The 26,979-nt window shown below is 51.0% G+C and overlaps 1 protein-coding gene across 2 annotated transcripts in view; it reads left to right on the forward strand.

Moving 5' to 3' along the window:
* The window catches only part of CACNA1H (calcium voltage-gated channel subunit alpha1 H), a 163,572-nt gene that overhangs the window by 115,316 nt on the left and 21,277 nt on the right, over positions 1–26,979 (forward strand). For both annotated transcript variants that reach the window (XM_085592084.1, XM_085592085.1), the window contains 14 exons: positions 3,427–3,517; positions 4,426–4,634; positions 7,628–8,026; positions 8,658–8,758; positions 9,094–9,217; positions 9,336–9,404; positions 9,504–9,688; positions 11,521–11,647; positions 11,962–12,087; positions 12,575–12,664; positions 13,413–13,605; positions 23,336–23,487; positions 25,687–25,796; positions 26,557–26,690. In XM_085592084.1, the coding sequence (XP_085448210.1) occupies positions 3,427–3,517; positions 4,426–4,634; positions 7,628–8,026; positions 8,658–8,758; positions 9,094–9,217; positions 9,336–9,404; positions 9,504–9,688; positions 11,521–11,647; positions 11,962–12,087; positions 12,575–12,664; positions 13,413–13,605; positions 23,336–23,487; positions 25,687–25,796; positions 26,557–26,690 (2,110 nt within the window). The remainder of the gene's footprint in view (positions 1–3,426; positions 3,518–4,425; positions 4,635–7,627; positions 8,027–8,657; positions 8,759–9,093; positions 9,218–9,335; positions 9,405–9,503; positions 9,689–11,520; positions 11,648–11,961; positions 12,088–12,574; positions 12,665–13,412; positions 13,606–23,335; positions 23,488–25,686; positions 25,797–26,556; positions 26,691–26,979) is intronic.

Here is a 26,979-nt window from a genome sequence, read left to right on the forward strand (position 1 = left end):
GATCTGTGCTAGGCACCTGAAGCTTTTTCTGGATCAATTTTTGCAGCCTTAAATTTAAATTTAAATTTAACAGGTGCAGTTGATCTGTGCTAGGCACCTGAAGCTTTTCTGGATCAATCTCTGCAGCCCTGAATTTAAATTTAAATTTAAGGGGTGCAGAAGATCTGTGGTGGGCACTTTTGGATCAATCTTTGCAATTAAAGCCCACTGGATGTGGCATGGGAACTGGGGTGGGGGCAGGACTCTGACCTCCTACGCAGTCTGCTGTGTGATTTAGGAGAAATCATTCAGGATTAATTTTACTCACCATATATCCCATGGTTTGTGTTTCCATGTGGTGGGGACTCGGGCTTTCAATACATTCCAAAGTTTTGCTGAAATTCAAAAAGGTGAGGGCTGGTAAGGACTGGTTACCTCGCCCTGAAGGGAACTCGGGGTTCTAAGCAGGACTTTCCCCTCCTGAGAATTTCCCCTCAGCTCTATCCTGGGATTCCACATTTTCCAGGCAGTTCCAGTGCTGAGGACCGGGCAGGATGAGCCCTGTCCCTCCCTTGGGACTCAGGAATTCCCTCCTGGAATATTGAAAGCCGGGAGCACAGCTGCTCAAAAGCTGTTCCCAGGTTCCTGGCAGTGAATTCCCAGCTCTTGAGGACGATGCTTTGGGGTGGAAGGAAGTTTTCTCTGTAGGGAGCGCGGGGCTCCAGGACGGTTTGGGTGAATGGGGACGGGAGATCTCTGAGGCTGCTCTTGGGGTATAAAGTTTATTAGGGATGGAGAAAGGTCCTGCCTCGAGCTGCCAGACACAGCACAGGGCGAGCCTTGAGGGGATGGGGCAGGGAGAGACAAAAGGATGCTCTAGGAGAGGGTGCAGGTCCTAAGAGGGGGAAGATCCAAGAGAGGGGAAGGTCCAAGAGAGGGGAAGGTCCAAGAGAGGGGAAGATCCAAGAGAGGGGAAGATCCAAGAGAGGGGAAGTTCCAAGAGAATGGAAGTTCCAAGAGAGGGGAAGATCCAAGAGAGGGGAAGGTCCAAGAGAGGGGAAGTTCCAAGAGGAGGGGAAGATCCAAGAGAGGGGAAGGTCCAAGAGAATGGAAGTTCCAAGAGAGGGGAAGTTCCAAGAGGAGGGGAAGATCCAAGAGAATGGAAGATCCAAGAGAGGGGAAGGTCCAAGAGAGTATCCGACCCCTCAGAGCCCCCTTATCAGGGGGCTTCAAGGTGGGCTGGAGCAAGGCTTGGGCCAATGGGGTTACAGGCACTTGATGTTTTAGGGGAGGGTACAGGTGCGGGGTGAACCATACATTTTGTGAGGTGAGATGGAACAGTCCACTTGGCTTTTGGACTTATCTGTAGGTAAGGGTGTTGTCCAGCCAGTACGGAGGATTGTTTTCATCCTGGCTGTATTATTGTGAATAATTTTATTTATCCATCCTTCCCAACATTTCTCCTCTCGGGGAGCTCTGCAGGGAGCAGCTCCGTTCCTCCCCTGCCCTCTGGGAGGCTGGACGCGGTGCTGAGGTGAAGCCAGAGCTCTCTGAGTGCCTGATTGCTCCTCCAGACGAGCTGTGGTTTCCCTGCTCAGCCCTAATGGCTCCTCTCAGAGCTGATACAGACTGTGATTTAAATGTGTGCGAGCTCTGCTGTTCCCCAGCCTGGATTATTCACCCCAAAGGGCAGCAACCGCAGGCAGGGCATTTGCAGGGCACATTTTGCTCTCCACCCCAGTTTATTATCAATCCTGACATCAGGCCTGTGGGCTTGTCATTTGTCTCATTACACAAAACCCTCCTCAGCTGCCAGGGCTCCTCTCAAGCCTTGCGCTGGGAAATGATGGAATCCTGGACTGCTTTGGGTTGGAATTTAAAGTTCTGGTTCCAGCCCCCTGCCACGGGCAGGGAACCCTCCACCAAACCAGGCTGCTCTGGTTGCAAACCAAAGACAAATTCTCGTGGAGCTGGGTTTGCTTTTGTCATCCCTGGCTCAGCTGCCACGCTGGGAATTCTTGTTTTGACCTCTTTGACTTTGCCTCTGACAGGGGCTGATCTGAGCAGTCACAGGAGTCACTGAGGGGAATTTCTCCTCCATTTGCTCAGGTGTTTCTTTTATTTATCTGGAGAGGGACTCCTGGGACAGCTGAGAGCTGCTCTCGACTCAGAACCATCAGCAGGGCTTCAGCAAGGACAATAAAAATTGTCCTGGGAAGCACAGCACACGCTCTCAGCCTGATCCCAGCTCCTGATCTGCCTCTGGAGCAAGTTTGCCAGGAGTTTTCCTAGAAGAGAACAGACTAAAATGGCCACAAACCCATTTTTAGTCCATTTGTGTTTAGTACAAGGGCTATAATTGCATATTTGTGTTTACACCGTTCCCATGTCGTTTTAAAATCCCCCCCAGAGCTGCTCTGGGAGAGCAGGCAAACCTTCCAAAATTGTGCAGATCTTTCATCCGCTCTGCACTGGTGTTTCTGCTCTGAAACAAAGATGAATCAGGGAGCTCGAGCCCTTCACTCCTCCTGGCTGCAGCACTTTGCAGTAAATCACGGGCAAAATGAAGTTCATTGCCACTTCAGCACCGTGTCTGCAAACTGGGGGGGTTTGTCCAGGCACCAGGCGAGGAACTGTGCTCCTTCCCCTGGGACCAGCTCTTCCATCCAGCCCTTTGCTGTTAGTTTGCACAGATTTCTGCAGTCCTGAGCAATCCTGCTGACCTCCTGCTGGAATCCCTCCCTGGGCGAGGAGAGCCTGAGGACGGCTCCTCCGTCCCAGCCTGATCAATTCTGCTTTTGGATCTGTCCAAAAGGGAATGTTTTGGATCGTTCCCTTTTTGGATCTGTCCAAAAGGGAAAAGGAGCTGGGCTCCCAGGAGGAAAGGCAGGCTGGGGGTGGCTGTTCCTGCCCTGAGCTGCTGCAGGGCTGCCAGGCAATCTGGCCTCGTTCCCTCTGCCTCAGGTTGCCAAGAGATTTCCCAAAACAACCCCAGCCAGCACAGAGAAAGCAAATCAAGCTGTCCAGATCTAAGTCAATTTGAAAGTGCTGTCAAACACAGAATTAAAACCCCCTGCCACCCTTTGACATCAAACCCTAAGTGCTTTCAGCTGGGATCACAGAGAGAACAAACGAGGAGCCCTGCCATGCCAGGTTTTTCAGTCATTCCTGCAATTCCAGCTGCTCTGGGATGTTTTCCCCTGGGATTTGCTGTTCCTGGAGCAGTGTAGGAAGCACAGAGACATGGCAGGGACACGGTGACAACCACAGCATCGTCCTTTCTGTCCAAATGAGTGAAAACAAGGGAGAGGGATCATTCTGGGAGCATTCCCAGGGTGGTCTCAGGGGGAATTTGGCATAAACCACCCGCGGGGAGCAGAGGTAGCTCTGAGCTGCTGAGGGATGCTAATGAATTGTGTCTGTTAATTACCCTCCTCCTCTCTGCAGGGAGATGCCAACAGGTCAGACACAGATGAGGACAAGACATCTGCCAACTTCGAGGATGAGTTTGAGAAGCTGAAAGACCTCAGAGCAACAGGTGGGGCTTTGTGTTGTCTGCATTTTCCTGGGAATTTGGGAGCTACAGCTCTGCTTCCACAATGGAAGGATCCAGTTAATTTAGCAAATAATCCGATTGCAAAGTCACCGGAGCAGCTCTGCAAAGTGTAAGGGAAGCTAAATGAGCGTTGATATTTCCTTTAGGCAGATGTTTTTCTAATTTAAACGTTCCCCAAGAATTTTTTAGCTGTGTCTCCTCCCTCCCCCTGCACCATTAGCACAGAGTGCTTTGCTGACAGCAATGTTCTCACCCCACTTCTCGGCAGCTTTTCCAATCAATCAAGTCCTCATCTGTTCCTTTTGGTTTCCCACACAAAATGCATTTGGGTGAGGTTTGATGGATGGAAAATGCTGCTGCTCATTTGTGTTCCAGGAGGGTCTGGCAGTCGATTTGAGGGGAGGCCCACACTGCTCTGGTGTACCAAAACCATGGGATTGGAGGTGACAGCCTTCACTTTGCAGCCAGAGCGGAGACAAAAAGGGATCACGCTTTGCAACAGTGAATGATGTGAACAGGAGCCTCTTCAGCTCCTGCTTCCTTTGATTCCCACTTGGGCTCTGTTAGGATCCCTCCAAACGCTTCTAAACCAGGATTTGTTTAGATGCTGATGGTGGGGAGCAGACGGAATTCAGCTGAGGAAGGGGCAGAGTCATTTGTTGGGGAAACTGAGGCAGGGGTCCCTCCCAAGCCAAGCCATTCCACAATTCCACGATTCCTTTGGAGGATGCTGACTTCCCAAAGGCCCCTTAAGAGTCCGTGGCGTTCCCCCGACACCTTCCAGCGCCGTGGGGGATCTCACTGCCCACAGCTCCACCCGGCAGAGTTCCTGGAGGTGCCCAGCAGCAGTGTCCCCTCACTGGTGGTGTCCTCTGTCCCCTTGCACGCAGAGATGAAGATGTACTCGCTGGCTGTCACCCCCAACGGGCACCTGGAGGGCAGGGGGGCCATGCCCCCGCCCATCATCATGCGCACGGCGGCCACCCCGATGCCCACCCCCAAGTGCTCCCCACACCTGGAGGCCCTGCACGGCCTCGGGGACTCGAGGAGGGGCAGCAACGCCTCGCTGGACCCCACGGGCTACGACCAGAAGTCCTTGGTAGGTTCCCCTGGCCAGCAAGTGGCACAGAGCACTGTGGGGTCTTTGTTTCCACGTGGTGGGGTGTTCTGGGGTGGAAGGGTTTTGTAAATCAGGTGGGGAGAAATGATGTCTGACTCCAGCTCAGAAGGATGAATGATTTCTTTATTATAACTATGGTGTAATACATTAATATACTGTTTAAAGGAGATACTAAAACTACAAACCTACTTTTCTAACTACCATAACTCACAACTCGTGACCCTCTGTCTCGAGTCCAGCCACAGGTGGGTTGGATTGGCCACCAGGCTCAAACAATCTCTACTAGAATCTAATTAAGCAATCATTTTAGGTAAACAATTCTCTAAACACATTCCACATGGGAAAAAACAAGGAGTAGAAATAGAAATTGTTTTCCCTTTCTTCTCTCTGTGTTCTTCTATGAAAAATAATCTTGAGAAGAGAAGAATGTGCCTGCTACAGCAGGGACCCACAAGGATCGAGGGGGTGGCCCTTGCAGGGGTTGATCCCACAAGTTTGGTGTTAGCAGCACCAGCTGAGCCCAGCTTAGGGTCGTGTGAGACTTTTGGGACGGGCATTGATGGAAAATGAAAAGGAGGGTGGTGGAGGTGGGAAATGTGTAGAAAAGCAGGAGGAGAAGAGAGCTGGGGTGTGCCTGCTGGGGCAGGGCAGTGGCAGCAGAACAGTGAGGTGGAAAGGGAAAACAGGGATGTGGCAGGATCCAGCCTTTTCCTGCTTCCCTGGAAGGCCTTGCCAAGCCACCTCACTGGAGAGCCATGAACAAGTCCAGCTGCCCCCGGCCCCTCAGAGGAGCAGCAGGGATCTTTTCCAGGCACGCCTGCCATTTGGGATGTCTTGGAGAAGCTGTCAGCTGTTCTGTGAGGATGAGACCTGCAGCCCCCTGGTGCCTGGGGGTTGTATCTTGAATTTACACTGTCAGGGGAATGAAGCATTTTCCCTTGAGCTCTGGTGTCAGCCCTGCAGCCCTGCTGGAGGGGAAATCGAGGGAACAAGGGATGAGGGGCTTTGGAATGAGGTCCCTTCAAGGTCCCCTCCAAGCCCAGCCATTCCATAATTCCACAATCCCTTTGGAAGGCACCGAGTTCCCCAAGGCCCCTTAGGAGGTTGTGGCATTCACCTGATGCCAGGATGTGATGCCAGCTGCTGGGAGGGCGGCTCTGGGCACACAGGGAGCAGAGGCACCAGGCAGGGTGGATTTCTGCTGCTGCTTGTCCATCCCACTGTGCTCCAGAGCTGCGAGATCACGTTCCAATCAGGCCAGCAGACCGTGAAGGCACCTCACGGCCAGGCGCTGCCACCACCCCCCTTGCTAAGCTGCTCAGTCAACCTAAAGGCTTAGAAAAGAAAACAGAGCTGGCTGCTGTTTGCCTTGGGCTTTCGTGGCACTGCGAGCTGCTGGACAGGGATGTTCATCCTTCCAATCCCTCTCGGGGAGCGTGGCAGTGCCACCAGCCAGAGGCAGATGAAGCAGGCTGGGGAGAGCTCTCCAGCAAGGAGGAGGAGGAGGAGGAAAGTTTGCCTTGGTTTGTGCTGGGAGGAAGCCGTGGAGGGAAAAGGAGTTTTCACGCTGACCTTAAAATTTCTCATCCTGGGAATTGCCTGGTACCTGCCCCAGTGTGCCAACACGCACTGAAATTTGTGGAGGAGGAGCATTCACTCCACTGCCTCACCCAGAAAATGGGAGGAAAGTGAGGAAAGAGGGGCACGATTCCCACCAGGCACTTGGGTGAGGCACGTTCCCTTTGGAAGGCGGAGAAGTTGTGAGCTGAAACTACCAGAACGTGAGCAAAGTTCAGCAAAATGCCACTTACTGATATCTTTGGGTTTATTTTAATGGGGAGTTGGTGTTACCAGGGAGTCACCAGGATGGAGGGGTGGTGGCTGTGCTCCAGGTGTGGTCCAGGACCACCTTCAGTGTGGCCTTGGCCGGGTGCTCCCCTCTCAAAGCTGGAATCAGAGTGGTGCTGTGCTGGCTTTGCAGCACAGAAGTGATGCTTTGAGAGAAGCTGCTGGCAGTTTATTCTGTGTTTGACAAAAAAAAAAATTAATAATTATCTTTGAGAATTAACGATCTGTTAAATACTGAGAAAGTTGATACTCCTTCATGAGCAAACATTTAAAAATGTATGAGTTTTTAGATGTTGGGAATTTCCCTCTTTTTCTTTTGCTTGGAAGCAGGTAAACCCACCACATGAATTAGTGCACTAGCCAAGAAACCTCAAATTAACAACCTAAACAGGGATGTAAAAACTTATAGATATTGGGGATTTCCCTCTTTTTCTTTTGCCTTGGAAGCGTCACATTAATTAACACACTAGCCAAGAATCCTCAGATTAACAACCTGAACTGTTGGTATCGGACACAAAATGAGTACACAGAAGCTTGGTAAGTTCAAAAGAGAAAAAGAGCAAATTTTATTTCTGACCTTGCAATAGATAGAGTTCCAAAAATGACCGTGGATTGGAGGATGGAATTGCCACCTCTCCAACCACACTGGTCAAACCAACAGGCCATCAATTCTCTCCTCCCACAAAGAAGAATGCAAAACAATCATTATTTACATGAACAGCCTCCACAATGGAAGGATCCAGTTAATTTAGCAATTAATCTGATGGCAAAGTCACTGGAGCAGCTCTGCAAAGTCTAAGGGAAGCTAAATGAGCGTTGATATTTCCTTTAGGCAGATGTTTTTCCTAATTTAAACGCTCCCCAAGAATTTTTAGCCGTGTCTCCTCCCTCCCCCTGCAAGGAGTGTGAGAACTCCGGTAGAAATCTGTGAACATCAGAAGGCACGGAGGACTTTTCAAAGAACTTTAAAACGCTTCAAAAGAACTATAAAACTTCTAAAAATCAGGGCAACGCTAAACCAAGGCAGGAAGGGGAGGCCGCCGCTTTCACCAACTGGGGCAAAACTCCCCAACCTTTTGTCTTCCTCCTGCCAACAACCCTTCCCTCCCTCCCTCCTCTCCCAGTCCAGCCTCCGCAGCTCCCCCTGCGCCAACTGGGCCACCAGCAGCACCTGGGGCAGCCGCCGCTCCAGCTGGAACAGCCTGGGCAGGGCGCCCAGCCTCAAGAAGAAGAACCAGTCCGGAGAGCGGGAATCGCTGCTCTCCGGAGAGGGCAAAGGCAGCACGGACGACGACTCGGACGACGCCAAGTCCAGCACGCCGAGCCGGCCCTCGCCGCCGCGCCGGGCGGAATCCCTGGAGCTGCCCGAGCTGCTGCGGGTGCCCTCGGTGCGCCAGCTCGGCCTCGGCCCCGCCGAGCTCCGCGGCTGCAACGGCAAGACCGGCCACGGCCCCGCCGAGTTCTTCCTCAGGGTGGACGGGCACAAGGAGGACGCGCTGGACTACGAGGACGACGTGGAGGATGTGAGTCTTGAGGTTTCCCAGCGGGTTTTCCATTCCGAAAAGGATGGGCGGAAATCTGACGTGGAAAGGTGTTGTCGACTCAAGGCTGGGGTTGGGAATGGTGAGCTGGGCTTGGCTTCCTGAAAAATCCCTTTTTGAAGAGGTCTTTTTAGGCCTGTGACATTCCCATGAGGCAAAACGTCCCTTTTTTTCCCAAAAATGCCTCATTTTTGGGCCGATTTGGATTGTCCTCCTCCAGAATGAGCTGCAGACACAACAGGTGAATGGCTTTACTCACAGGAGCTGTTTGGTGTCATGAAAGCTTAAAAGCCTAAAAAGACGTGTTTTCCACTTAATTTTTTGGCTGCCTGAGGCCTTTTTGGGTTTGGCACAAAGAGTTGTGTCTCAAAATGACACCTTCCCAGAAGTCTTGCTTTATCCTATCCATCTCTTCCCTTTTTCCACCCCTTTTCCCCTTATTTTCTCAGACAAATGTGATAATGGCCACCACAGCTCTGTCCCAAAAGCTGTGACCGCCTACAGGCACAATAAAAAGCCATTTCCTGCCCCCTCCTTCCACAAAAACACTGTGAAAGTTGAAGAGGCAGGAAAATAAAAGAGGAAGAAAAGGCGTTCCTTCTTTTTTATCCAGAGTTATTGCTACCGGATCCGCAAAGCCCTGGAGCCCTACAAACCCCAGTGGTGCAAGACTCACGAGGACTGGTCCCTCTACTTGTTCTCCCCACAGAACAGGTAAGAAATTCCAGTGGAATTCCAGCCCAGCAGGTGTTTGAGGTAATGGAATATTGCATTCGTAGCCAGTCTCCCCTTGGGGAAAAAATCCCTCAGAGCTTTAGAAATCCCGTTCCTGATTGTGAGGTGAAGTTTTCCTTTGGTGTGGGCATGGTTCACCCCATTGCTGTCAGTGGTTTAGCCAGTATTAGTAATAATAAATAATTAATGATAGGCTGAAGCCTGTGGAGATGCTGCCTCACCACCTGGGCTGCTGCTGGTGGCACATCAGCGGGAGGGTTTTTTTAATCCTGATCCAAACTTCTGAAGGATCTGCTTTGCCCACCTTTCTCCAGGTTCCGAGTGATGTGCCAGAAGGTCATTGCCCACAAAATGTTTGACCACGTGGTGCTGGTCTTCATCTTCCTCAACTGCATCACCATAGCTCTGGAGAGACCCGACATCGACCCCCTGAGCACGGTGAGAGGCTTTTCCCTCCTCCATCCCCCATCCACATCTTCATCCCCTCAGCACCAGACCCTACAAGATCAATGTTGGGTTTCTAACTTGTGTCTCTTCGTTGTTCTGTGTTTTGCAGGAAAGGATATTCCTAAGTGTCTCTAATTACATCTTCACTGCCATCTTCGTGGCTGAAATGATGGTTAAGGTAATTAGAGCTTCATCCCATGGCCCAGAGCAAATTCTGGCAAAGACCAGACTTACGATCTGGGTGAAGATTCCAACATCTCCCCTCTCCTGGCTGCAGGTGGTAGCTCTTGGCTTTTTCTCTGGGGAGAACACGTACCTGCAGAGCAGCTGGAACGTCCTGGACGGAGTGCTGGTCTTTGTCTCCATCATTGACATCATTGTGTCCATGGCATCAGCAGGAGGAGCCAAAATCCTGGGAGTCCTTCGTGTGTTGAGGCTCCTGCGGACCCTGAGACCTCTCCGGTACGGGCTGATAAATCAGAGAGTTTGGGAAATACACGAGGTCCTGCTTAATAGCTCGAAAAATTGAAATACAACATGGGTAGAAACATCTTTGGGGATCTCTAAACTCGGTGAGAAACTAAAAACAGTGAAAGGAATTCCAATTCACCTTCTCCAGCTCGGACACACACGGCTGGAGTTTGGAGTGAGGGGTGCTGTCAGAATCCAGAGTGAGGGCAGTCAGAGCCTCCTCCACGCTGCAGTTTCATCAGCCCTTCCCAAATCACTCTTCCCAAATCCTTCTTCAACTGCACAACCTCCCAGGCATTCCCCAGCAAAGAGGGATTTGCAGTTGAACAGGTGCTGATGAGGATTTGACAAGCTCCAGCATCCTTCTGAGGATTTGATAAACTCCAGCATCCCTCCCTGCTCTCCTGACCCTGCCAAACATCCCTGCACAGCAGCTCCTCCCTCAGCAGAGCTTCCAGTGTTTGAGAACAGGAGTAAAGATAATTTGTATTTTGGTTATGATTAAACAATAAAGAGGGATAATGCTTTGGGGGGGAATTTGGATCAGCTGCTGTTCTGGTTTCATCCTGCTTGGCAAGAAACAGGAGCCTTTTTTTTTTTTTCTGAAGTTTCAGGGGAATGAGACAGTCACCTCCAAAAACCTGGAAACTTTCTGGGACAAAGCCATGCTTGTGTGAGTGATAGGAAGAGGGAACCTTTTAGACCACAAGAACAACAGCTCTTTGTGCTCTGTGTCACCTTAGTGACCGGAAAATCTGTGATTCTGGCTCGCCAGGACACCCTGGACAAGTCACCATGTGTGACCCACAGAAGTGGGAACAGGATTCAGGGCACAGGGAGTTCTCAGGAAAGGGAAGGGGGGGAAGAGGAATTGGTCTTTGAGAATAACTAGGCCAGATCCTATGAATAGGAAGGAATTCATCACCTCTCACCACGGCCTCACTGAGCACAGGGTGGCTCCAGGGACCATTCCCAACACTTTGGAGGTGCAGTTCAGTCTCCACGTGATTTCTCTCAAACAAGACCCTGTGGAAATGCTGCAGCACAGAACGTTTTCTCTGGGCTTGGCAGGCACAAGGCATCACTGTCCATGTGAGCTGCAGCTCCCTGCAAGGACTCACCCTCTACAAGCCCATCCTAAAATCAACTTTGATGCTTTTCAGGCAGAACTCCCACCTGGCCCTTCCCCAGGGAATTTCGGCTGGGCTGGTCCCACGGCCACAGCCCCAGGGAGGGCAGTGCATTCCCCAGGCTCTCCTCCAGGAAAACAACACTCCTGCTCCTCCTGACACCCCAAACCTGCCTCAGAGCACACCAGGAATCTGCTCCCCACTGACCCTTTGGCTGTGCAGCTGCTGATCACAGGCTCTGCTAGCCAAGAGCCAGTTCAGGAACTAATTAGGGAACAAATTGGAATGACTCTGTTTGCAAAGTTGTCATGGCCACTGCTGCAGGAGGAGCACCAGACGCGCTCTCCAGGCCCACTGGGAAGATGTTCACGTGTTGGGAGAGGAAGGAGGGTCCTGCCTGTGTCCCTGTGCTGGGATCAGAGCCCTTGGGGGGATCAGGCTCCTGGAGTGAGGTACAAACCTCCCACACTGGGATATGCTGCCCACAGAGAGTTTCCCCTCCTCACTCTGCCCCCCTGTCCCTGTTTGAATTCCATCTGATGGGATTGGGAATGTTCTGGTTGTCTGAAGAAATCCCTGTCTGCAGGTAGAGGAGGGTTGTGCCAGCCCCAGAGAGCAGAGGAGAAGCAGCTGGGTGATAACAAGACATGCATAAAACTTAAAAGTTTTGTTGTCTTGTCTAATTTTTTCCAGAGTCATCAGCAGAGCCCCAGGTCTGAAGCTGGTGGTGGAAACCTTGATCTCTTCCTTGAGGCCTATTGGGAATATTGTTCTCATCTGCTGTGCTTTCTTCATTATCTTTGGTATTTTAGGGGTCCAGGTAAAGTATTTCCCTCCCCTGTGAGTGACTGCTGTGAAAGAGAAGCTGCTTTTCTCACCCGCTGGGGTTGAGGTGGAAATAATGAGCTGAAATGCCTCCAAAGGAAGATTTCAGTTTGGGCAGAAGAGCCAGGCTTTAGGAGAAATGATCCAGGGTGGGGTTGGCCACTGCTCCCAGCAAGGATCTCAGGATTAGGAGAACAGTCAGCCCTTCCTGATGAACATTACTGCAGGAAGATAAATCAGAGAACAGACTTTTCAAAGCTGCTTATTTTTTGTCCAATTTTTTTTTTTAATTTGTGTTCTCAAATGCAGCTTTTTAAAGGCAAGTTCTACTACTGTGATGGCCCTGATGTCAAAAACATCACCACGAAGGCTGACTGCACCAACGCTCACTACAAATGGGTCCGGAGGAAGTACAACTTCGACAATTTGGGGCAGGTAAAGTCCTCCCTGCAGGGGTTTTCTGTGCCAGCTTTTCATGGATGGACACTTGAAATGTGTGGTTTTAGGAGGCTGTGGAGCCTCCATCATAGGAAGTTTCCAAAATTGATGTTGCAGTCATCTGACAGTGGATTAATATTTGCACTCGGTGATCTTTGTGGCCTTTTCCATCCTTGGTCATTCTATGATTTTAGCTGGAAATCTCTGTCTTTTACCCTAAATGTGTAAATATGGATCAGATCAACTCTTGATCTCTTGCTGTGGTTGTACAATTCCTTGGTTTTAGGAGTGTTGTCCTTAAGCCACTTCTTTGGCATGCAATCCCTCAAGTGCCCCTTTGATTCTTTAGGTTTTTTGCTGTCCTGTTTGCAAAGAAAATAAAGTGCTTTATACGGCTGAAAAGCAGGCCAGGCCATAGGAGGAGGTGGGAGCTCCTTCTCTGGGGGCTGAAAGGCAGGACCAACCCCTTCTGTTGGTTTTGCAGGCCCTGATGTCCCTGTTTGTCCTCTCCTCCAAGGACGGCTGGGTGAACATCATGTACGACGGGCTGGACGCCGTGGGCATTGACCAACAGGTACCTGTGCTGCAGAGCCCAGCTGTGCTCCTCTCTCCAGCCTCAGGCCTGGCCACTCCGGGGTTTTTGAAATCCCAGGAAGCAGAAGACCTCTAGAACCTCCTTGAGGTTCCATTCTGCTCATTGAGCTGCTGGGTTTTCCATTTTTTGGAGATGCTTTTCCATTTTTTGGAGATGCTTCCCATGTAGGACAAGCTCTGATGTGTCCTTCACCAGGGGATGTAGAATGAATTAAAGTGAGGGTGCTTGAGGATGGGAAACCACCAGGAATGTTGTGGAAAAGGCATCCAGTTTGTGAGTTTCGTGGCATTTTCCGTGGGAAGTTGAGTCTCGCATGAGTAGGACCCACCCAGAGCCACAGTAACACTTTGGACTTCATTTCCCCCACTCCTGAAGATCTGGTAGCAACTGAGAAACATTAAGCAGGAGCCCACATCTGAAAAATTAAAAATCTGGAGCCTATCTTTAGCTGAAACAATCTTGCTGGTGGAATGATGCTCATCCACTGAGATTTAGCTGAAGCTGTGTGAAATAAATGCCGAAATAATCAAATCCTGTACGGCAGTTTTGGGTGGGTTTTGCACCAAACTGTAAAATTCTAGTCAGTGAGAAGGTGAATGAGAGGAAAATACTTTGGGAAAATCCTCCTCCCATCCTCCCCTCCTCCCCACACAACTTGTTGCTCAAAAAAAACTGACTTAACCCACCCAATCTGTGCCGCTTCTCCCTCGTTTTTCTCTCCCCCCAGCCCATCCAGAACCACAACCCTTGGATGCTGCTCTACTTCATCTCCTTCCTGCTCATCGTCAGCTTCTTCGTGCTCAACATGTTCGTGGGGGTGGTGGTGGAGAACTTCCACAAGTGCCGGCAGCACCAGGAGGCAGAGGAGGCGCGGCGCCGGGAGGAGAAGCGGCTGCGCCGCCTGGAGAAAAAGCGCAGGAGTAAGGAGATGTACCTGTCTGGTCGGTAGAGTGCCTTACAAACCAAAATCTTTCTGAGCCCTGCCTGCTCCCAAAGCAAGACTTCCGGTTTTTGGTTGTTTTGGGGTTTTTTTTTGTTTGTTTTTTGTTGGGGTTCACGAGGTTGCGTTGCATCCTTACCTCTCCGGCGGTGCCTTAAGGCTCGGGCTGGTGACGCCTTGGGATTGTCCTGGTGGGAAATGTCACCTGTTTGTTCACCTGGCTGAGGGGGGACATGCTCCTCCAGCAGAGTCCTCTCTGCAAGGCCACGAGGGACACGGGGGTCAGCAGCTTCCCTGTGCCTGGAGGCCACCCCGAGGCTCCCCCGTGCCTCAACGCGCCGCCTGCACCTGAGGATGGCGGTGGGGCTGGATTTGGGAGCTCTTTTCTCAGCTGGACCAGGGCTGATGCTGTCTGGGAGCCCTGGAGCATGGCCCCGCATGCCACAGCCACTGCATGGGGGCATGGGCAGGGCCACGGCCTGGGGACAGCACGGGACCCCAGCGTGGGGCTGCAGGGAGAAGTCCTCTTGGGAACATGTCCATGACACGAGGTGCTCGTCCCATTCCAGGCTGGGACTCAGTCCTGGGACTGTTTTGTCCTTGGAACACTGGCCAGGGGCAGGGCCATTAGTCGAAAAGGGCCTTTAGCCAAAAAAGGCCTTTAGCCAAAAAAGGCCTTTAGCCAAAACGTCCTCAGTGGATCTCATAGGAACCATCAAACCCCAAAACCACCTGAGCCTTTGCTCCTTTCCTGCCCCAAACCTGTCCATTCCCACCTCCCCTGGGAGGGTATTCCCAGGAGAACTGCCAGGAAAGCAGCCCCAGCTTTCCCAGAAGCTTCAGTGAGCAGGGAGAGCCCGCCAGGCGTTTTTGAGGGCTGAGCAAACCTGGCTTGGCCACCGAGCTCAAAGCTGAGCTCAAAGCTGAGCTCAGCCAGAGGCCAGGCCCAGCTTTTCTGGCCCTGCCTGCTTGCAGCAGCGCTGTGACTCTGCCTGGCCGTGTCATCTGCTGGAAGGACCCAATGTTGTGACAGATTCCTTGTGTTCCATCAAGCCATGGATGTCCCCTTCCAGCTGGAAAAGCGGCCCAGCTCCAAGGCTGTGCTGGAGAAATCCCATCCCATTCCCTGCTTCCCCCAGGCCTGGGGCAGGAGCTGTGTCCCTCTCCTGCTCCTCTGGTGCTCCAGGGGACACCTCAGCACTGAATGGTGGCACTGCTGTCCCCACAGGACCTTAATGACACCACAGGGAGGGCCAAGCCCTTTTGATTTTGGCCAGCTGTGAGTTCAGCGCTGGCTCAAAATGAAATCCAGCTCAGAGAGTCTCTCCAGAGATTTCCAAGAGTTCAAGTGCAATTTCCTTCTTCCCCTTTTCCCATTTTGCTTTGGGAGTGTGAGGGTGGAAATACTGAATGCAGCATTTCCAGCACAGGGAGGACAATCAGTTTTAGGGTCCCAGGGGTCCTCCTTGTGCAGCTTCTACCCCGATGTGCTGACCTAAAAGGCATTCGGATAAACCCGAAGTTTATATGAAATTAAAAAAAAAAAAAGCAATTTTAAGCATCCTTAGAGAAGGCACATGGAGGCACAGCTCAGCTCCTGATTAGGAAATAAATCCTGTTAAAGCCTGGCTGTGACTCCACAGCTCAGACACCAGAAAGAGCCAGTCCCTGTCAACGTGATGGACACGGTGACATTGTCCCTCTTTCTCCACCACCTCCAAGGAGCTATTTCAGCCCAGCCATTGCACAGATGAGGGTTGTAACATTTCGTGGAGAGCACACAGGGAGGAGGACAGATTTCTGGAAGGGGATCAAGTCAGTAGAGCAGCTGAGAAGAGAAAAACATTTGGCCATGTGCTGGGCTTCCAGAAGGTTCCCCGAAACTGTCTGGCTCTGCCTGCAAGGACAGCTTGGCATCCAAACTGGAGCTTTTAACAAGGTGAACCCAAATAATCTGCTACATATTTGGGAAACTGGCTGTTTCCATTCCAAAGGATTCTTTTTTTTTTTTTTCTATAGACTGGGAGGGGTTTGAACCTCCTGGGTGGTTTAGGTGACTAATGGATTTGATGAAAAAACCGTGGCAGACTCAGAAAGATGCGAGCTGTGACTGTGGGCAGCGTGTGTGTGCTCGTGGATCTGTGGGATCTGCATGGTGACAGCAGCTGGCAGCTTCCCCTGCTTCCAAGTGTCCCTTCCACTGCTTCCATGTGTCCCAGCACTCTGTGTCACCCCCGTGGAGCACCCTGCTCACCCCAGGGAGAGGAGGGAGCAGTGTGGGAAAGCTCAGAGATCCCTGCTTTTACCTCGGCCAGCATTCCCAGCATTGCCAGACCAGGAGAGGAGGGAAAATTTGTGTTTTTACAGGAGGAAAATCCAGCCTCGGCCCCAGTGCACCCTCTGGGCTTGCTGTCTGCCTGGCACCTTGTCTGTCTGTCCTGTCCCCTGTCTGTGATGTCCCCTGGGGGTTGAGGGCTGGGGGATCTGTCCCTTCCTGCACACACAAAAGTGACCACGGAGCTGTGGCAGGCTGGGCTTGGGGCTGGGAATGGGCTAAACCTCAGCTGGGTGATCTGGGAGCCAATCCCAGGCTGGATCCAGGATTTGGAGCCCGGCACATGGATAGTTCTGTGGAAAATACAATTCTGGGAATGGGTTAAACCTTAGCTGGGGGGTGATCTGGGTGCCAGTTCCTGTCTGGAACCAGGATTTGGAGCCTGGCAGAGGGATTGTTTCATGGAGAGCACAGCCCTGGCATGGGTTAAGCCTCAGCTGGGTGCTCCTGGGTACCAATCCCAGGCTGGATCCAGGATTTGGGATCTGGGAACCCAGCAGAGGGATTGATCTATGGAGAACACAGCCCTGGCATGGGTTAAACCTCAGCTGAGTGATCTGGGTGCCAATCCCAGGCTGGATCCAGGATTTGGGATCTGGGAACCCAGCAGAGGGATTGCTCCATGGAGAACACAGCCCTGGCATGGGTTAAACCTCAGCTGAGTGATCTGGGTGCCAATCCCAGGCTGGATCCAGGATTTGGAGCTCAGCAGAGGGATTGTTCTGTGGAAAATACAATTCTGGGAGTGGGTCAAACCTCAGCTGAGTGATCTGGGTGCCAATCCCAGGCTGGATCCAGGATTTGGAGCTCAGCAGAGGGATTGTTCTGTGGAAAATACAATTCTGGGAGTGGGTCAAACCTCAGCTGGGTGCTCCTGGGTACCAGTCCCAGGCTGGATCCAGGATTTGGAGCCTGGCACAGGGATTGTTTCATGGAGAGCACAGCCCTGGCATGGGTTAAACCTCAGCTGGGTGATCTGGGTGCCAATCCCAGGCTGGATCCAGGATTTGGAGCCTGGCAGAGGGATTGCTCCATGCAGGACACAGCCCTGCACAGGACCCAGCTCCTTCTCAGGTGGGATGGGGAGTCATCACCTGCTTTGGGGTGATTTTTCAGCAGAATGGTTCCTCTGAGCCCAATTCTCTGCTGTCACCAGCTCAGATCTTTCCAAACCATTTCTTCTTTTCCCATTCCTTCAATCCCGTTTTGCTGCAGGGATTGGCAGCAGGTTCCCTCTGCTCAAGAAGAGCAGAGGGCAGGGGGTGAGGACACTGAGAAATGCATTTGATGTGGTTTTGAAGGCAGAACTGCTCAGTGAACTTTTTTATGTGAAGGAAAAAAAAAAATTCAAGATAAACCAGAATATTTTTCCTGACGCTGTCCCTGCTCCATCCATTACATCCAAGTGGAATTTAACAATCCTGCTGCTCTCAGCCTTTTAATGAGCTTCTCAGAAGACACAGACCCAAAGCAGCCTGCCCAGACTGAAGGTTTTCATTAAAAACACGTGGATTTGCTCTGCCTGTGGCATCCAAATCCAGCCCTCCTGGATCTGCCAGCTCTGGGCTTCAAAGGCTGCAGGAGGCTCTGGGTGACACTGGGGGCTGAAAGCAGAGCAGGAAAAGCTGGAAAAGCTGGGAATCACAGCTCCAGCTGGGAGCAGAGTGCCTTTCCGTGGGGAAGACCCCAAAAATTGGGAATTCAGAAATACTTTTTCCTGATTTCAGCTCTATGAGAGGGGAGTGGCCACAAATCTGTTCCTCCAAGGCTTTTCCCACCAGAGCTGGGAATTGTGGAAGGATGAGGGAAAATTGAAGCCCCAGCAGAGGTGCCTTTCAAAGGAGCCACTGCAAACCTTTCTCTAGTGGGTGCCACGTGGTGATATTTCAATTTAAACAGCCTCTCCGTGCCACAACCCTCTCTGTATCCAGCAGAATCACTCGAGCTGGAACTAAAATTTTGGGGTGCTGCATCCCTGAGCGTTCAGAGTTTCCAAGCAGGGAATTCTCCAAGCCTGCTGCTTGTTTTTCCAGGCAGCTTCAGGTACAGAGCTGCTCTGTTCCAGGCATGAATAACCCCATTAGGGCTTTCTAATGTTTCATGCAGAGCATTGTAATGGAGGAGCTGGGGCTGGGAATTGTAATGCCAACTAAAAATGCTTTTAAGCCACGGGAGGATGGGGCTTCATTAATTTCCATGTCAGCAGAACCACAAGCAAAGTTGAAATACTCTGCAGAGAGGTGAAATTCGAGTATTAGCCAGCATCTAAAAGCAGGAGGAGGAAAGGATTTTCCTGGGATTTTCCTTTTTTCATCTGTTTGATGGTTGCTTTTTTTCCCCTCCTGCATTTCCACCAGTTCAAACCAGCAGCTGAAGGGAAACTTGTCTGTGTTTGATGGAGAGAGAGCATTTACAGGGCACGGAGTGCCAGGACAAGGGGAATGGCTTTCCACTGCCAGAGGGGACAGGGTTCTGGGATATGGGGAAGGAATTCCTCCCTGGGAGGCTGGAAAAGGGCTGGGATGGGATTCCCAGAGCAGCTGGAGCTGCCCCTGGATCCCTGGCAGTGCCCAAGGCCAGGCTGGATGGGGTTTGGAGCAGCCTGGCACAGTGGGAGGTGTCCCTGCCATGGCAGGGTGGCACTGGGTGGGCTTTGAGGTCCCTCCCAACCCAAACCACGCCATGGGGACAGAAATCTGCCAGCTGGCTGGTGCCAGTCTCATCCCAAACCCCATTTTCCCTGAGACCCCCAGCACAGGTTGTGTTTTGCTGCTGGGGTTGGCAGTGGATCCTGGGGAGCAGAATCCTCCTCACCCAGCTTCTCCCACAGACCCCAGGGCTCCGCTGCCACCACAGCAGTGGGGGGGTGTGCAGTGAGCCCTCAACACAATTTGGGGGCATAAAATTGCCCCTAAGAGATAAAAATGTGAACTGGGAGGAGCCCAGAGCTCTTTGCTGTGCTGCCAAGAAAGGTAAAACTTCCTGCAGGGCTGGGGAATGGCAGAGCTGGGGCTGGGAGCTGGGAGGGGCTGCTCTGCCTCTGCCCCCACCCTGCTGCAGCCCCCTGCCCGCCCGGATCGCTGCCCAGCCCAGCTCTGTGGGCACAGCCCTGGGCACAGCCCTGGGAAAATCCCTGGGCACGTCCCAGCTCCCTCCAGGCACATCCCGGCTCCCTGGGCACATCCCTGGGCAAATCCTTGGGCACATCCCTGGGCAAATTCCTGGGCACATCCCAGCTCCCTCCAGGCACAGCCCTGGGCACATTCCAGCTCCCTTCAGGTAAATCCCTGGGCACATCCCTGGCATGGCCCTGGGCACATCCCAGCCCTCTCCAGCCACATCCTGGTTCCCTGGGCACATCCCAACTCCTTGGGCAGGCCCTGGGCATGTCCCAGCTCCCTCCAGGCACATCCCAGCTCTCTGGGCACATCCCTGGGCACATCCCTGAGCACATCCCGACTCCCTTGGTACATCCCTGGGCACATTCCAGCTCCCTTCAGGCAAATCCCTGGCCATGGCCCTGGGCAAATCCCTGGGCACATCCCTGAGCACGTCCCAGCTCCCTCCAGCCACATCCCAGCTCCCTGGGCACATCCCTGGGCACATCCCTGGGAAAATCCCTGAGCACATCCTGGCTCCCTCGGTACATCCCTGGGCACATTCCAGCTCCCTCTGGGCACATCCCTGCTCTCTCCAGGCATATCCCAACTCCTCAGGCACATCTTGGCTTCCTCTGGGCACATCCCTGGGCTCATTCCTGCTCTCTCTGGGCACATCCCTGGGCACATCCCTGGGCACATTCCTGCTCTCTCTGGGCACATCCCTGGGCACATTCCTGCTCTCTCCAGGCATATCCCAACTCCTCAGGCACATCCTGGCTCCCTCTGGGCACATCCCTGGGCTCATCCCTGCTCCCTCTGGGCACATCCCAGCTCCCTCTGCCAGCCTGGCACGGGCAGCATCTCCTCGAGTGGACATTGCATGGGGTCCCCCCGAGCACGGCCCTGCTGCATGTGGTTTTTGTCACCCCTGTCCCCTCCGTGCCAGCTGCCCTTGGATGTTTTCCCCCTGCTGGAGCTCCCCTCCTGTGCCTAACTCGGGCTTCGTGCATCCTAAAGGAGCCAGGCTTCACCCAGAGCTCCCTCGGGTTAAGCCTGTCCTAAGTCTTGGTTAAGCCTGTCCTAAGTTTTCCCAGCAGGAATTTTTTGGGCAGGGCTGAGAGAGACCTGAGTGCTGTAGGACAGAGCCACCTCTGGGTCTGGCTGCTTCCTCCTTGGTTTTTTCCTCTCCAGCCCATGGGCAGGAGGAGTTCTGATGCTGCCAGGGAATTGAGGAGGTTTTCAGCTCAGTGCCTGAGTCAGTGGAAAATGTCTTCTTGTGCTTCTCCTGCTGTAATTATAAGTTATAATTATTATTAATGAATATATAATTATAATTATTCGCTGATAAAACAGAATAAATGCCTGATCTTCTGCTGAATGGTGAATAAATCAGGCGTTTGGGCAGGTGAGGGGTGGTTAAAACCACCTGCAACCTCTTTTCCTTATGTACTGCCTCGTCTCCTGTAATCCATTAATCAACCATTCATCATTAATAAAAATTCCCTTAATATAACACTTAACTATTCAGGGTATTCTCAGACCTCCCAAGGAGTTATTTGCACTCCCAAGAAGACATTTCCCTACAAATAATTAAAAAAAAAAAAATGGACAAGGATGTTGTAATCCTGAAAACACATGAAAGCACATCGTGCAGGCTGAAATAAATATTATACTGCAATGGTTTTATTGTTATTTTTCAGGCAGGCTGAGCTCAGTAGCACAGACATCCTCAGCAGTCCAAGATGACTTGTAGGATTAAGGCACATGAAAGCAACAGGAAAAAAAATGTATTCAAAAACAACTCTGGTTGCTTTCATCTTGTTTTTCCACACCCCTTAGCAGAGCAAAAAAAAAAAAACCTTGGTGACCCTGGTCAGAAGGAAATGTTTTTCAAATGCCTCCACTGTACTTTTAACTACCAGGGGGAAAAAAAATGTACTTGAAAGAGAGCTGCAGATTCTGTTTCCCTTTATCCAATTAATTGTAAGGGTTTGGATTCTGATCTGGCATCATTTGCACCAAAATAAAAACAAAAAAAACCCTCCCACGTTTCAAGAGTCCTTCCATCTGAAAGGTATTAGCAGGATGAAGGAGTGGGAGATGGATTTCAGGCAGGCACCGAGTGCTTCTGAACTGATTTCCCTCTTTATTGTCAAGGTGAAGCAACTTTTTCTGAGCTCTTCACGCACTGAAAGCTGAATTTGCTGAAATATTTGCAAAATCCTCTCTCTGTGGAGAACAATCCTGCTCTGACTTGGTGTGACCTCAGTGTCTCTCCCACTTGTAAAATCCGCAGTAATGCTGCCTTGGCCTTGTGTAAACTCGGAATATTTACATTGCTGCAGTTTGAAAGGAATTTGAGTGCCCACAGCCATCCCTGTGGTCACACTTCCATTGGAGAGAGGCACAGGCAGTAAATGCAGTCCTGGGGTCCAAACATTCTCCTTGCAACACTCCCAGGAATTTGGTCACAGGCAGAAATTTCCATATTTTGAAGAGAGAAAAAAAACAAAAAAAAGGAGGAATCACGACCAGAGGCAGAGCTATAAAATTCATGTACACAGTTTTAGATGCATCCATGCCCTGAGCCCTAGATTATATTGTTGAATTATCTATTTTATAAATATAAATTCATATTTCTTTTTCCAGAGGAGCTTGTGCTGGTTGTCCTGCTGAGCCAAGCGCTTTGTGGCTGTGTCCTGTGTGCTCCCATCCCTCAGGAATGCCCTGCTGCTTTTCCTTCCAAAGGTCCCAAAAAACCTCCTGGAGCTCGGGGCAGGTTCTCCTCCCAGCGGGAATGTTCCTGGCAGCTGCAGGACTGGGAGAGATGGGTGCTGCCCCGAGCTTCGCCCTGCTGCAGCTTGGCTGGGGTGGGAGCTGCTCCCTGGGCTTCGGCTCCCGTGCCCATCCTGCTCCTGCCCTGCTCCCCGTGCCAGGAGGAGCCCGCGGGACAGAGGGACGGACCTGGGCTGGCACCAGGCTCTGCTCGTCCCAAAAACCCCGCTGCGCTGTGGTGGGAGGCAGGGTCACTCAGGGATCACTCAGGGATCGCACAGGGATCACACAGGGATTGCACAGGGATCACACAGGAATCACTCAGGGATCACACAGGGATCACACAGGAATCACACAGGGATCGCACAGGGATTGCACAGGGATCACTCAGGGATCACTCAGGGATCACACAGGGATCACACAGGGATCACACAGGAATTACACAGGGATCACTCAGGAATCACACAGGGATCACTCAGGGATCACTCAGGGATCACTCAGGGGTCACTCAGGGATCACTCAGGGATCACACAGGGATCACAGAGGAATCACTCAATAATTACACAGGGATCACTCAGGAATCACACAGGGATCACTCAATAATTACACAGGGATCACTCAGGGATCACACAGGAATCACACAGGGATCACACAGGGATGACACAGGGATCACTCAGGAATTACACAGGAATTGTACAGAAATTACACAGGGATCACACAGGGATCACACAGGGATCATTCATCATGGATCACACAGGGATCACTCAGGAATTGCACAGGGATCACTCAGGGATCACTTGGATCACTCAGGAATCATTCATCATGTATTGCTCAGGGATAACTCAGGGATCACTCATCATGGATCACTCAGGGATCACTCAGGGATCATTCATCATGGCTCACTCAGGGATCACTCAGGAATTACACAGGGATCACTTAGGGATCACTCAGGGATCATTCATCATGGATCACTCAGGGATCACTCAGGAATTACACAGGGATCACTCAGGGATCATTCATCAGGGATCACTCAGGGATCTTTCATAATGGATCACTTAGGGATCACTCAGGAATTACACAGGGATCACTCAGGGATCACTCAGGGATCATTCATCAGGGATCACTCAGGGATCATTCAGGGATCACACAAGAATCACTCAGGGATCACTCAGGGATCATTCATCAGGGATCACTCACTCAGGGATCACTCAGGGATCACTCAGGGATCACTCAGGGATCATTCATCATGGATCACTCAGGGATCACACAGGGATCACTCAGGGATCACTCAGGGATCACTCAGGGATCATTCATCAGGGATCACTCACTCAGGGATCACACAGGAATCACTCAGGGATCACTCAGGAATCACTCAGCCCCTCCCCATGTTTTGTCCACCCCCGTTCTCCACCCGGTGTGCAGGTGAGCCCCAGGCCCCGTGCCGGTGGCCGGCAGCCCCGCGGCCCCGTGGCTCACGGCTGTCCCCTGTGTCCCCACAGAAGCCCAGCGCAGGCCCTACTACGCCGACTACTCGCCGGCCAGGAGGTACATCCACAGCCTGTGCACCAGCCACTACCTCGACCTCTTCATCACCTTCATCATCGGCGTCAACGTCATCACCATGTCCATGGAGCACTACAACCAGCCCAAGGTAGGGGCTGCCCCCAGCACAGCTCCCCCGGGAGCAGGTTGGCCATGGGGTCCTTCCCAGTGGTGCTTGAGGGGTTTGGATTTTATGTTTTCCATGGAAAAAAAAATCCTAAGAATTGTTGGCTGTGCTTTGCAGGATTTATATTTGTGATTCTTCAGGGTGTAACTCCAAACTCCACACACAGTGTGAGCTGCTGCTATCCCATTCTGGGCAGACACAACAATTCCTCTCCAGGTCTGGCAGTCAAGGACATCTCACTGCCTCAGGGGCCAGAAATGTAAACTAAAGTGAGTTTGGGGGGAGCAAACTCGGGGTCAATGACTTCATTACCCGAAGCTGTAATTGGAACATTAACCCCCAATATGCAAATGGACCAAACTCATTAAAGTGTGAAAACCCATGGCCCGTGGTCCATTTTTGGGTGTAGCCTTTGTCTGCCCTAAATGTACCTGAAGGCCCTTCAATAAATAGAAACATTTTTAATCCCTTAATTTGGTCTGGCCTCTGTTTTTAGGTAGCCCCAAAGAGGCATCCCCAGTTTTTGGGCAGCCTCAGCATTCTGATCCAGCTCTGCCATTTGGGATTCACTGCCTCAGACAAATCCTTCATTTCCCTGCTGTGGGTAAAACACTCCCAGCTAATGGAGAGTGAATTAAGCTTTTACCAGGAAAAGACCAATCCAAATATTTCCTCCCCTGATCCCAAACCTGTGACTGAGCCTCACACTGGAAAGCAGTCCAGAGTTTTAGAACATTCCATTAACAGATATAAACTCGGAGTTAAGGCATGCAGAGCATTTATTTTCCTCAATGAATTCCAAATAAACCAATTTAAAAGTACAATCCTCACTTTTTAATGCATTATAAAATCATTCTCTCCTCAGAACACCTTTGACATGAATCATAGGGGCTGACAGATAAATTTATATCAATTTATAAATTTTCCATTTCCTTATCATTTATGAAGCTCTGGCTCAGCATTTACTTTTCCAGCATCCCATGGTAACCTGCAAATGCCTCCTGGATGCTGAGCCAGAGGGTAATGTGTGTGTGTGTGTTTTTTACACCAGGGTAATTCCTTTGTTTCCCATGGAAATGTTGTTTATCCAGATTAGGTTTTATTTACTCTTGGTTTACATTCAATTAACACAGAGTTGCAAATCCAAATGCAAACTGCCACCAACGATGGCAGAAGTCAGGCTCAGGCTTTGGATGGAACAGGAAATTGTGTTTTTTAAGCTGCCATTTTATTTTAGGTACTGGAACAAAAAGAGGAATTGATGCCAACACCTAAGAAACTTCCAGCTCTCATTCCCAAAAATCAGGGCATGGCCATGCCCTGGTGACCTCACTGTGTGTGGGGTCAGCATCACACAGAGGGGACAAAAACAGCTTTCCTGTGCCCTGGGGTTTCCTGCAGCCTCCTCTCTTGCATTTATTTCCAATTTTGTCTGGTTTGATGCTCACAATTCCTATTTTTTACTGGAAATTCAGAGCCCTGCGCTGCATTAAATTCAACCCCCTTCCCTCCCTCCTGTCCCCCAATCCCTCCCCACCCCAAGAGCTGCTTCCCCCTCCAAATGTCTATTTTAAGGCCCCACAAGATTCCTTTGCTATTGTTGGCCCCCAGCTCCAATGAAATCCATTATAAACACTCATCATCCCCCAGTATAAACATGTGGATTCCTGACTTCCGAGGGCGGCTCCGTGGACAGCGGCAACGTTGCACCAAATATGGACACGCTTTGCCCAGCTCTGGAGATGCCCCATTTTTCAACAAAGAAAGGTTTCATCCATCTCCAGGGTTTATTTATTTTCTTCAGCTTTTGAAGCAAAGCCTTTTTTTCCCGAGGGCTGGAATCAAGAAATGATCCATCAAGGCTTTTCTCCTCCCCAAGGCTGGCTGCTTCAGACCAAGGAATCTTCAGGAGATGGGGAAGGGGTGAATTTTTTCCTGTCTGGCCCAGACTGAACAATTGGTGCACTGAGCTTGACCCTGACATATTTAGCAGAACTAATCTTGGAGGGTTTTGTTTGACTCAGGGGCTGAGCCTTTATTTGAGTTCTGCTGGCTGATTTAGTGAGCCCCACCAGCCTTTATGACTTTATTCCTGAAATGTCTGTGCTCCTCTCACCCTCCTCCCTGTGGGGCTCTAGGAAGGGATAACTGGGCTGGCCTAACTGGGATTTCTCTTTCCAGTCCCTGGATGAAGCCCTCAAGTACTGCAACTACGTGTTCACCATTGTCTTTGTGTTCGAGGCGCTGCTCAAGTTGGTGGCCTTTGGTTTCCGGAGGTTTTTTAAGGACAGGTGAGAGCATTTTGGACCCCTGTGGATTTGGGATTCAGGGTGGGACTGACCCAGTTCCAGAGCCAGATTTTGGGTTTCTGTGGTGACACACAAAGAGCCCAGGGCTGGCTCTCAGTGGGTGCAAACTTTGTAGTGTAAGAACCAAAAATCCTAAGAACTGCTGGCTGTGCTTTGCAGGAGGAATTTGGGAAATCTCCCAAATTCATCTTTTTTCATCTTTTCCCCAGTATTTCCCCTTCTACCAGGTCAGCTTAGAGTTCAAAAACACTTCCCAGTCAGCTCCCAGTCAATTCCCAGATTTTGAGGCTCACAGGAAGTGAGCTGGTTTTGTACCACCTAAAAATCACTGGCCCAGATGAGAACGAGGAGATGTGTAGGGAAATAATAGATTTGTAGAAAAATTTTAAAATTTAATAGAAACTTTATATCGTATATATTTGTATATAAACTTTGAAATAAGAAATATTGATTTAGAAATATTATAGGATAAGATAGATATTGTTGAGAGAAAAACAGAGAAAAACAGAAATAAAAGTAAGTTTTAAAGGATGGTTTTAATTAAAAAAAACCTAAATACTTTAGAGAAATAGAACTATAAAAGATATATTGTATTAAAACTCAAGAGGAGTAATTTTAAATAATTAACGCGACAAAGATGCATTTGGGATTTGCTGGTGCCTGCTATTAACGCAAAATTCCCTCCTCTTGGATTATCCATGTTGGATAATTGGGATGTTGGGTGTCCTGCCTGTCTCTGTAGGTGGAACCAGCTGGACCTGGCCATAGTCCTGCTGTCCATCGTGGGGATCACGCTGGAGGAGATCGAGATGAACGCTGCCCTGCCCATCAACCCCACCATCATCCGCATCATGCGGGTGCTCCGCATAGCCAGAGGTGTGTCCTGCTCCAGCCACCCCAGGAACCCTCCGGAGATTGGTCCTGCCAGCCCTGCTGGTTCATTTCCAGTGGGGAAGGTGGAATGGCAGCTCAGAGAGCAGCTGGGGCTTCCAAGGGCTTTTCCAGTGCTTGGGTTCTGATTCCAGCATGGGATCACAGGGCTTCCATCCTGGATCCCAGAGCGGGGTGGGAAGTGATGGCAATTAGGGCTTGGGGAGGGGATCTCCACTGGTGAGGTGCCTCCCATTTTCCTGCTGGGCACCTTGGGGTTCTTGTGGGTTTTTCA

This window comes from Lonchura striata, chromosome 14 (assembly GCF_050655825.1).
Source record: "Lonchura striata isolate lonStrDom1 chromosome 14, ASM5065582v1, whole genome shotgun sequence".
Lineage (NCBI taxonomy): Eukaryota > Metazoa > Chordata > Aves > Passeriformes > Estrildidae > Lonchura > Lonchura striata.